We start from the raw sequence: 12,242 nt of genomic DNA on the forward strand, positions 1-12,242 counted from the left end.
GAAATACAGAGCAAGGCATATGTAGAAACTCTTTTTGAGGGGGGCAGTGGGAAAGGGATGGCACTCTAGGTTGTAACCAGAGGTTAAGAGAGCCTTTTTAACTCCTGGAATGTCACTGTGTGTAGAAGGCAGAATACAAACAGAGGGTTACACATGGTAGACATTTTATAATTTAAGAATGCTTGTAAATAAGGATGATTGTTCATACTTTTGAAAAACTGGTATAGCATTGACAGACCAAACATAGCAGATGCTGGGTTGTAATCAGTTGCCCCATACTGGTGTATGCTAGTGAGTACCAGCCTTACCTGTAAATAGAAGTGTGTGTATGTGTGTGTGTGTGTATGTGTATACTCACAGAATTTGAAGGCACTTTAGAAACACTTATCCCACCACCTTATTATACAGTGGAGGCAACTGAAGCTCATGCCTGAGATCATCTTACCTAAGATTGCCCGGATAGCAGCAAAGCCAGGTCTACAATCCAGATTTCCTAGTTTTTATTGAGAGCTCTTTCCTCCAAACCATGTTGCACAATATGTGTGTGTGTGTGTGTGTGTGTGTGTATGTATGAAGACATATATACATACACATATACACATATATTCACTATATTTACATATTGCATACCTTATTGTCTTTAGGTGGAATTAATTATATTCCCAATTGCTCTTATTGATAAGGAACTCTTTATCTTTCTTTTATATAACTATCTTATTAATCTAGCTTTAGTCATACACAATGGTAAGTTAAATATAGTGATATCCAAATTTATTTTAGATAATAGCTTAAAATTTACTCTTCAGATCTTTTTTCAGCGATAACAATTGACTATTGTTAAGAGTGACTAAATTTGTCTCTTTTCATCTTCAGATAAAGGTGCTAATAAGCAGTGAAATGACAAAAAGTTGAGCAAATACAATGAAGAAAGAACAGAACCAAAGTTTAGAATATTTATAAATGCTATCCTGGATACTAAAACTCTAAATAATGAAGCCTCTCTGTAAATGGGTAGGGGTCATTTTTTAAGCTACATATTTTATTGAGATATTCTTTTTCTTGATTATTCCAGAGTGGTAATTGCAGTGTAAATGAATCATATGCCTTATGGGCTTTGTGTAATTATAGTGCACTTTTTTTTTTTAGTTAGAAAAGTTATTGCTTACCTATGATTATTTGTACAGAAGAAGAAAAAATCTTGTGGGTAAATTTACTGAATGTTGAAAAACTAATTTTGCAAAGCTGCATGTATAGTGGGAACTTCCTATTAGCTTAAAGCTGTATTGCATAGTTCCTTTCTGTGAGAGAAAATTAAAGCTTACAGGAGCTGCAGTTGTGTGTTTGGTAGCATAGTTATAAAAAAGATTCTCAAAAGGTGCACATTTCAACTTCTTTGCAGCGTGTGGTATGCCACTCTTCTACTTTTCTTTTCTTTTTCCCCCTAGGAATGAGGACTCTGGTTTTCTTGGATAAGGTAAACAGTGGGAGAAGAATGGAATATTAATTAAAATTCTGTTTGTTATGACAGAGTTGGAAATGTATAATGGTTGTGATTTCCATAAGACAGCTATCAGCTTTTTCCCAGCACCAGTCTTTGGGGACGATACTCAAAGATATTTCCTTTTGTAAATTTTCGTAAGAGATAAATGAATGCATGATAGGCTAACAAATGCCAACATCACATAAATATATAAACTAAATATTAAAACCCCCCCCTTCACCACTCTTCCCTCTTCCCATCCCTCCTCCACCTTCTACTCCACCTCATTCCTACTTCCCTCCCCAGGAGTAGCCACTATTAAAAATTTAGTTTGTATCTTTTCAAGCATTTTTCTTTACATTTATATGCATACATGTCTATATATATGTCCAAACCTATAGTTTTGTTTTGTTATAAGTTAATGAGGGTAATATATATACCTTAGTCTGAGTTATACTTTTATCCCTCAGAGATATCCTAAAGATCTTTTGATATTAGATATAACTCACTCATTTTTAGTTTTTTAATTTTTAATTTTTATTTATTTATCTTTTTGGAGACTTTGTCTTTCCCTATTGCCCAGACTAGAGTGCAGTGGTGTGATCATAGCTCACTGCAGACTCGATCTCCTGGGCTCAAGTGATCCTTCTGCCTCAGCCTTCTGAGTAGCTAGGACTACACACTTGGATAACTTTTTTATTTTCTGTAGAGATGGTATCTTGCTGTGTTGCCCAGGCTGGTCTCAAACCCGTGGCCTTATATAATTCTCTTACCTCCCACTCTCAGTTTTAAAAGGCTGCATTATTATTTTAAAACTAATTGCTATTTTTGTATACTTAGGTTTATTCTAGTTTAGTTTACCCTACTTTTAAAGTAATGCCTTAAAAATATGTTTGCAAATGTATTTTTGGTGCATACGAGCCAATATTTCTGTAGGTTAGATTTCTCAAAATGGATTTTTTTTTTTTTTTTTTGAGCTGGAGTCTTGCTCTGTCACCCAGGTTGGAGTGCAGTGGCATAATCTTGGCTCACTGCAAACTCTGCCTCCCAGACTCAAGCAATCCCTTGCCTCAGCCTCCTGAGTAGCTGGGACTACAGGCGAACGCCACCACACCCGGCTAATTTTTATACTTTTAGTAGAGACAAGGTTTCACCATGTTGGTAAGGCTGATCTTGAACTCTTGACCTCAAGTGATTCACCATGTTGGTAAGGCTGATCTTGAACTCTTGACCTCAAGTGATCCGCCTACCTTGGCCTCCCAAAATGCTGGGATTATAGGCGTGAGCCACCACCCCTGGCCTCAGAATGGAATTTCTAGGTCAAAGGCTCTTGTAATTAAAACTTTGCTGGATTTTGTCATATTGCTCTTTACTTGTGTATTAGCTAACATTAAAAATTAAATTATAAAATTAAATTTCTAAAAAGTTACTATATATTTGTATTTCAATAGCTTCTGGGGTACAAGTGATTTTTGGTTACATGAATGAATTGTATAGCGGTGAAGTTTGAGGTTTTAGCATACCCATCATCTGAGTAGTGTACATTGTACCCAATATGTAGTTTTTTATACTCACCCCTCTATAACCACTCCATCTTCTGAGTCTCTGATGTCCATTATATCACTGTCTATGCTTTGCATACTGATAGCTTAGCTCCCACTTGTAAGTGGGAACATGTGGTATTTGGTTTTCTATTCCTGAGTTACTTCACTTGGAATAATGGCCTTTACCTCCATCCAAGTTGCTGCAAAAGACATTATTTAATTCTTTTTAATGGCTGAGTAGCATTCCATGGTGTATATATACCATGGTGTATATATACCACATTTTCTTTATCCACTCAGTGGGATTAGTTCTCCATGTTTGCAATTGTGAATTGTGCTGCGATAAACATATGCATGGAGGCGTCTTTTCGATGTAATGGTTTCTTTTCCTTTGGCTAGATACCCAATAGTGGGATTGCTGGATAGAACGGTAGATCTACTTTTAGTTCTCTGAAATTTGTATGTTATTTTCCATAGATGTTGTAGTAATTTACATTCCCACCAACAGTGTATAAGAGTTTCCTTTTTACCACATTTACACTGACATCTATTGTTTTTTGACTTTTTAGTAATGGCCATTCTGGCTGGGGTAAGGTGGTACCTCATTGTGGTTTTAATTTGCATATCCTTGGCAGTTAGTGATATTGAGCATTTTTCCATATGTTTGTTGTCCATTTGTGTATCTTCTTTTGAGAAGTATCTATTCATGTTATTTTTCAACTTTTGATGAGATTATTTGTTTTTTTCTTTCTGATTTGCTTGTCTTCCTTGTATATTCTGGATATCAGTCTTTGTCAGACACAATAGTTTATGGGTTGTCTGTTTACTCTGATGATTATTTCCTTTGCGGTGTTTCGAAGCTTTTTAGTTTAGGTCCCATTTATTTATTTTTGTTTTTGCTGTACTTGCTTTTGGGGTCTTAGTCATAAATTCTCTACCTACACCAATGTCCAGAAGAGTTTTTTCTAGGCTTTCTTCTAGAATGTTTGTGGTTTAAGTTTTCAAGCCATCTTGAGTTGACTTTTGTATAAGATAAGAGATAGGGATCCAGTTTTATTCTTCCACCTGTAGCTATCCAGTTTTCCCAGCACCATTTATTCAATAGTGTGTCCTTTCCCTAACTTACATTTTTGTATGTGTATTAGTCTGTTCTCATGCTGCTAATAAAGACACACCTGAGACTGGGTAATTTATAAAGGAAAGAGGTTTGACTCACAGTTCCACATGACTGGGGAGGCTTCACAATCATGGCTGAAGGCAAATGATGAGCAAAGTCATATTTTACATGGTGCCAGGCAAGAAGAACTTGTGTAGGGGAACTCCCCTTTATAAAACCATCAGATCTTGTGGAGACTTATTCACTACCACAAGAAGAACACGGGAAAGACCCATCCCCATGATTCAGTTTCCTCCCACCAGGTCCTTTCCACACGTGGGAATTACGGGAGCTACAATTCAAGATGAGATTTGGGTGGGGACACAGCCAAACCATATCAGTATACTTTGTCAAAGATCAGCCAGATGTAAGTATTTGGCTTTATTTTTGGGTTCTCTGTTCTGTTCCATTGGTCTGTGTATCTACTTTTATACCAGTACCTTGCTGTTTTGGTTACTATAGCCTTGCAGTATAATTTGAATCTGAGTAATGTAATACCCCCAGATTTGTTCTTTTTGGCTAGGATTGCTTTGGCTATTAGGGCTCTTTCTTTTTTTTTTTCTTTTTTTCTTTTTATTATTATACTTTAAGTTTTAGGGTACATGTGCACAATGTGCAGGTTTGTTACGTATGTATACATGTGCCATGTTGGTGTGCTGTACCCATTAACTCATCATTTAACATTAGATATATCTCCTAATGCTATCCCTCCCCACTCCCGCAACTGCTTGACAGGCCCTGGTGTGTGATGTTCCCCACCCTGTGTCTGAGTGTTTGCATTGTTCAGTTCCCACCTATGAGTGAGAACATGCGGTGTTTGGTTTTTTGTCCTTACGATAGTTTGCTGAGAATGATGGTTACCAGTTTCATCCATGTCCCTGCAAAGGACATGAACTCATCCTTTTTTATGGCTGCATAGTATTCCATGGTGTATATGTGCCACATTTTCTTAATCCAGTCTATCGTTGTTGGACATTTGGGTTGGTTCCAAGTCTTTGCTATCGTGAATAGTGCCGCAACAAACATACGTGTGCCTGTGTCTTTATAGCAGCATGATTTATAGTCCTTTGGGTATATACCCAGTAATGGGATGGCTGGGTCAAATGGTATTTCTAGTTCTAGATCCCTGAGGAATTGCCACACTGTCTTCCACAATGGTTGAACTAGTTTACAGTCCCACCAACAGTGTAAAAGTGTTCCTGTTTCTCCACATCCTCTCCAGCACCTGTTGTTTCCTGACTTTTTAATGATGGCCATTCTAACTGGTGTGAGATGGTATCTCATTGTAGTTTTGATTTGCATTTCTCTGATGGCCAGTGATGATGAGCATTTTTTCATGTGTTTTTTGGCTGCATAATTGATTCTATATGAATTTAGGATTTTTTTTTCTAATTCTGTGGAAAATTGCTTTGCTGCCCAAAGCAATTCCTATCAAAATACTGTAGTTTTTTTGGGCAGTATGGACATTTTCACAATATAGATTCTTCCAATCAGTGAGCATGGGAGGTAGTTTCATTTGTTTGCATCATGTTATTTTTTCTTTATTTTATTTTTTTTTTTGAGATGGAGTCTTGCTGTGTTGCCCAGGCTGGAATGCAGTGGCACGATCTCAGCTCACTGCAACCTCCACCTCCTGGGTTCAAGCAATTCTCCTGCCTCAGCCTCCCGAGTAGCTGAGATTACAGGTACCTGCCACAACGCCTGGCTAATTTTTGTGGTTTTAGTAGAGATGGGGTTTCACCATGTTGGCCAGGCTGATCTCAAACTCCTGACCTCAAGTGTTCCGCCCGCCTCGGCCTCCTAAAGTGCTAAATACAGGTGTGAGCCACTGTGCCCAGTCATAAGATGGTATTTTTTAAGAAGCCACATTAACCTTTCTAGAATACAGTAGGGCATATAAATAAATGACAAGAAATCATCTAAGTTGAGGTATCATACTCTGGAAATTTTATTGGGTATTGCTTACACATATTGAATTAACAACAAGGTATTGCAAAATCATCATTACCAAAATATTTAAGGGTGGTGGAAGTTTTGAACTTTTATTCTGCGCCTTGTTCTGGACATGGGAGGTGTGTGTAGTGGTTAAGAGCACATAGTCTGCAAACACGATTTCAGCTACTGCTTCCCACACCCATGAAGAGGCTTAATAACTCTAGACAGATAGAGATCAAAATACTTGATCCTTTTGAACCTCAGGTAATGCATTGATAAATTGGAGCCAATGAGCCTGTCTTTAAAGAATCTTACCTTTAAAGCTGTAAAATTAACTGCACAATAAATGATTGCTCTTGTTTTTTTTTATTTTTCTGTAACAGTGTTATAAAGATAACTATGACTTAACATTTATCCTCTGGTTTAAAAGGCAGTGGGGCAGTTTCTGTCTAACAGATAAAAACACATAAGCACTATATAGTGCCCCTTACCTCAAATTTTACCATTTTGTAAATTGTTTGGATGAACAGAAGTAACTCTTCATATTAACATTAGGATTTTTTGTTTCGTTTTCCACTCCCATGCCAAATAATTTGAATAGTATAAGGACAAGACTTCATCAATTCTTACTTGCTTGGCATCCTGGCACATAGCTATTAGAATGCAAACTAGTACCTTAGATCATTCACATCAGTTTCCTGATATGCTAATAGACCCAAGGTCTTGACCAAGTTGACAAAGTTGGTACAGATTTTTATTCTTTATAATTTCTTTTTTTTTTTTTTTTTTTTTGAGACGAAGTCTTGCTCTTGTCACCCAGGCTGGAGTGCAGTGGCGTGATCTTGGCTCACTGCAACCTCCGCCCCCCAGGTTCAAGCGCTTCTCCTGCCTCAGCCTCCTGAGTAGCTGGGATTAGAGGCGCCTGCCACCATGCCCGGCTAATTTTTGTATTTTTAGTAGAGACAGAGTTTCACCATGCTGGCCATGCTGGTCTCTAACTGCTGACCTCAGGCGATTCACCTGCCTCAGCCTCCCAAAGTTCTGGGATTACAGATGTGAGCCACCGTGCCTGGCTATTCTTTATAATTTATTACTGATATTCTAAAGATGACAAATACTATATTTTATAAGATTCTGAATGATTTGTAGAAATTATTATGTCTAAGATAGAGAGTATGGAAGAAAAAGTAAGTCACTGGCATTCTGAACAAGACCTCTGGTTACACAGTAGCAGTTGCCACAGTCAGATGTTTCACCTTTCTTTGTTGCTTTTTTTTGAGACTGAGTTTTGCTGTTGTAACCCAGGCTGGAGTGCAATAGCACAATCTCAACTAACTGCAACCTCCTCTTCCCAGGTTCAAGTGATTCTCCTGCCTCAGCCTCCTGAGTAGCTGGGATTATAGGTGCTTGCCACCACGCCTGGCTAATTTTTTGTATTTTTAGTAGAGATGGGGTTTCACCATGTTGTCCAGGCTGGTCTCGAACTCCTGACCTCAAGTGATCCACCCGCCTTGGCCTCCCAAAAGTGCTGAGATTACAGGCATGAGCCATTGCGCTCGGCCAGCCCTCACCTTTCTTTTTATAATTAGAGTGATGGTGTCTTTGAAGCACCATGGTCCTCCGCAGAGTTCCAGACACTGACAGAGAGACCCTACAACTCTCTGTGCTGGTCTTCAGTGATATACTTGTAGTTCGATCTGGTATGCCATCAAGTGCCGGTGCTTTGCCTGGTTATTATTATTTTTGGTTCTAAGTACTTTGAAAATATTTTTAGTGACATATCCAGAAAGTCTTTGTTTCAGAGGGAGATTGGTGTGTTCCAAATCACAGTGGTCCTCAAAAAGATAAAAATATCACCTTATTTACAATATGAGTTGGAAACCCAACTGTATAACTTAGGGTCATCTGGTTTGAGATGTTGAAATGTCTAACTGAATAATCTGTAGTATCTCACCACCCAGGACTTCTTCTACCCCTTCTGTACATTCTTATGTGTTTTCTCAAGCCCTCTTTAAACTACTTCAGCTTTGGAACACTTCCTTAGCTTTACCAGTCCTTTGTTTCCACAGTACCCTATTCTTCTCAGTTTATTCAAGTAGTTCTGGACTACTCATATACTTTTATATCCTTTACCCCCATTGCGGAGTAATGGTGGTTTTCTTTTCATTTTATTTTATCCAAATATAAACCAGAAGGAAGTTATTACCACCAATCTCTGTCTCTGTTGTTCTAAGATCACAAACACCAGCCCTTGATGATCCTATGGCTTTAGTTGCCACCCATGGTGGACACTGTGGTTGTCTCCCCAAAATTCATTTCACTCTCTGCTACTGTGTAGTAACCATGTAGTTTGGATGGAACTGACCAGAGATGGGGCCTGATTAGGCTAAGCCAGTGGTTCTCAACCCTGGCCCATTGGGATTACCTAAGGAGCTTAAAACAAAACAGAAAAAATCAGCCAACCAAGTCCTCCTCCCTGAAATTTCTGGGAGTGGGGCCTGGAGGTTGGCACTTTCTAGATACTTCCCAGGTGAGGCTAATGGGCAGCCAGTGTTGAGAACCACTGGTCTGCCATCTTCCCTGCCACTGGCATTGGTTCAGGAGATTCACACCTATGCCAGTTAGCTTTTGCCATTCCCTAAGCTACAGGAACTGGTTGTCATGGTTATAGTCAACATAATCAGGGTAGCTCAGGACTTTCGTTTTATAGACATAGAAAAGTTCTCAGTCTCCTCTTTTTGTTATGAGGAAATCCTGCCGTGGGATGAAATTGTTACTTGGAAGACGGCAGAAATGACAGATGTGAAGAGAATAGAACCAGGGCCCTGATTAAACTGTTTTATACTCCTGGACTTTTCAGTTATGTGAACCAATAAATCTGCTTTATTATTTAATTGGTCTTCTGATACATGTGACTAAGTTAACCACAAACGTTAACTTTATCATTGTTATTATTATTATTTTTTTGAGAGACAGAGTCTTGCTGTGTCGCCCAGGCTGGAGTGCAGTGGCGCGACCTCAGCTCATTGCAACCTCCGCCTCCCGGGTTCAGCTGATTCTCCTGCCTCAGCTTCCCAAGTAGCTGGTACTACAGGCATGCACCACCACACCCAGCTAATTTTTGTATTTTTTTTTTGGTAGAGACAGGGTCTCACTATGTGTTGGCCAGGCTGGTCTCGAACTCCTGACCTTAGGTAATCCACCTACCTCGGCCTCCCAAAGTGCTGGGATTACATATGTAAGCCACAACGCCTGTCCTTATTATTTTATTATTTTATTTTTTGAGTGGATCTCACTCTGTTGCCCAGGCTGGAGTGCAGTGGTGCAATCTCAGCTCACTGCAACCTCTGCCTCCCTGGTTCAAGCGATTCTCCTGTCTCGGCTTTCTGAGTAGCTGGGATTACAGGCACAAGGCGCCATGTCCGGCTAATTTTTGTATTTTTAGTAGAGATGGGGTGTCACCATGTTGGCCAGGCTGGTCTTGAACTCCTGACCTCAGGTGATCTGCCTGCCTCGGCCTCCCAAAGTGCTGAGATTACAGGCGTGAGCTACCGTGCCCAGCTACATACATTAACTTTAAAAATCACAGAATTATAACTTTAGAAAAAGACTATTTCTTTAAAGTGTTACAGCCTGCAACATGGCCATCCCGCAGGCTGGGAAGCATAGCCTTTGACAAAGACCAAGACAGGCACTTCAAGGGAACAGGAATTGGAATAGGAGCTTTATGCTGAATGGGTTGGCTAAATATACATATTGAACAGGTTATGGGAGGAGCTATGAATATTTAGGAATGTGGTTCTGACACATGTGTATTGAACAAACATGCATGTAACATAGTACCCGTGTTCAGCTTGGGGTGGAGACTTAACATTTAAATTTATTACAGCTCTGTGCTGATGGCTCCTAACTCAGAATTTTTGTCTTGGCTCCATCTCCTAGAGTGCCCAGCCTAGTATCTAGGCTGGACATCTGCACCTAGAGAAGTCCCAAGATCCTCAAATTCACCATGCCACCGAACTGAATGATCCTTTTCCCCACTTGCTGTTACTCCAGTTCTTTGTTGAATGGCATAGCTATGTGGTTACCTAAGCCAGAGACCCAACAGTCTTCTTGACTCTTTCTTCCTCATTCTTTACCTTTAAAGCAATCAAGCTCTGTTGATCTATCCACTTCTCTCTTTCCTTACTCTATTGCTTTTCTAGGCCACTTTCGCATCTTTCCTAGATTTTTCTGACACCTGCTAACTCAGCAACGTTGATGCAGTTTTTTCCCCCCTCCATTGTTTTCCCAACTCTGGAGCAGTGATCTGAGCCTGTCACCCCCCTTCCTAAATCTTTACATTACTTCCATTTTATGGACTTAGGATATTTAACTTGCAAAGCCCTTTATGACATGAGCTCTTGCCAGCTTCTATAGCTCCATTTTGGGCCACTCTTAGAATACATGCAACTGAAAGCATCCTAATGGTTGAACTCTGCATTCTTGCTATGCCAAACTAATTTTAGATCCCCAATTCGCTAAGCTGTCTTTTGCATCTATATATGTATAGGTGTTATTTCTTGAGTTTGAAACATTCTTTCCTACATCTTCTCCCTCAACTGCTAAATGAGGCTACTTGCCACTTTTTTGGAGTTAGTTGTTACTGTTCAGTGTTCCAGAGCACCCTGTTCTGATTCTTAACCATCCGTCTTCCTTGCTAGACAGATGTTCTGATCACCTCCTATTTACCCTGTCAGTAAAGGAGGGATCCCCAACCAAATAGTGATTAAGATGGTCAAGCACAAGATGCCCGACATTGGGCAGACGAGATTGGCAGCAGTGTATTAGTCACATGAACTCACAGCCTGAGGGATAGGGACACTATACACATAACAATTATAAACCAGAAGGGGCTGTGGGAGGCAGGCTTTGTAGTAAGATGAAGGTGGGATACAGCTGGTCTGGCTGATAGGGATACCGACCAGGTAGGGACACTTTACCTCTGGGCATGGGAACCACTGGGTGTATCTGACAAGAGCAAGGAATGGCTCTGTGAGGCTCAAAAATGTCAAGGTAGCACTTGAGTGTTTAGGTCTTACAATAGGGCTGGGCACAGTGGCTCACGCCTGTAATCCAGCACTTTGGGAGGCTGAGATGGAAGGATCGCTTGAGGCCAGGAGTTTGAGACCAACCTGGGCAGCAAAGCCACACTCTGTCTCAACAAAAATTATAAAAATTAGCTGGGCATGATGACACATGCCTGTAGTCCCAGCTACTCAGGAGGCTGAGGTGGAAGAATCGCTTGAGCCCAGGAGAGAAGATATTTCCTCATATAGACTCGAGTGTGTAGCACTCAGGGTGTGGGTAGTGAGACCTGATGATGACTAGGTAGAGATGGGCTGTGAGCTCCAGGGTGCAGTCTTTTCGAAATCCTGCCATTTTCTCAGTTGCTGACCTTATAACTGGCAGAACGTAGCTGGAAGAATGCTTCATTTTGTCATAAGAGCTCCTTGAGAAAGGAACTGCACTGGTTGGCTTCTTCCTGTAGTTCCTAACATACTAACTTGCAGTAGAGCTTTACACATACGTGTCTGTTAATGGTTTGTTCAGTTGATAAATATTTACTGAGCATTTACTGTGTACTATGTGCTAGATAGTAACTGCTGAAGAGACAATGATGACAAAACAGACATGATCCTGGTCACATAGAACTTACAGGCTTGAAACCCAAATCTGTCTCTACAATCTCATTCAGTATAGAAAAATGACCCATTTTGTTATGTTGCAATGTAATATGTAGCAGCTACACAAAGTTTCTTGAAAGCTGCCCCATATCATTTTTGTATGAGTAGGTTTTTTTTTTAGACAGAGTCTCGCTGTGTTGCCAGGCTGGAGTGCAGTGTCACGATCTCGGCTCACTGCAACCTCTGCCTGCCAGGTTCAAGTGGTTCTTCTGTCTCAGCCTCCTGAGTAGCTGGGACTACAGGTGCACACCACCACGGTCAGCTAATTTTTGTATTTTTAGTAGAGACGGGGTTTCACTATATTGGCCAGGATGATCTCGATCTCTTGGCCTTGTGATCTGCCTGCCTTGGCCTCTCAAAGTGCTGGGATTACAGGCATGAGCCACTGCACCCGGCCGAGA

At 40.3% G+C, this 12,242-nt stretch overlaps 1 protein-coding gene across 1 annotated transcript in view; it reads left to right on the forward strand.

Annotated features, from left to right (window-relative positions):
• The first annotated feature begins 937 nt into the window (after nt 1–937).
• LOC116470648 (AFG1-like ATPase) overlaps nt 938–12,242 on the forward strand; it is a 99,348-nt gene continuing 88,043 nt past the window's right edge. The window contains exons 1-2 of the mRNA XM_032156071.2: nt 938–1,011; nt 1,446–1,474. Of these exons, the coding sequence (XP_032011962.2) occupies nt 1,008–1,011; nt 1,446–1,474 (33 nt within the window). The 5' untranslated portion in view covers nt 938–1,007. The remainder of the gene's footprint in view (nt 1,012–1,445; nt 1,475–12,242) is intronic.

Source organism: Hylobates moloch, unplaced genomic scaffold, assembly GCF_009828535.3.
Source record: "Hylobates moloch isolate HMO894 unplaced genomic scaffold, HMol_V3 SCAFFOLD_2, whole genome shotgun sequence".
Lineage (NCBI taxonomy): Eukaryota > Metazoa > Chordata > Mammalia > Primates > Hylobatidae > Hylobates > Hylobates moloch.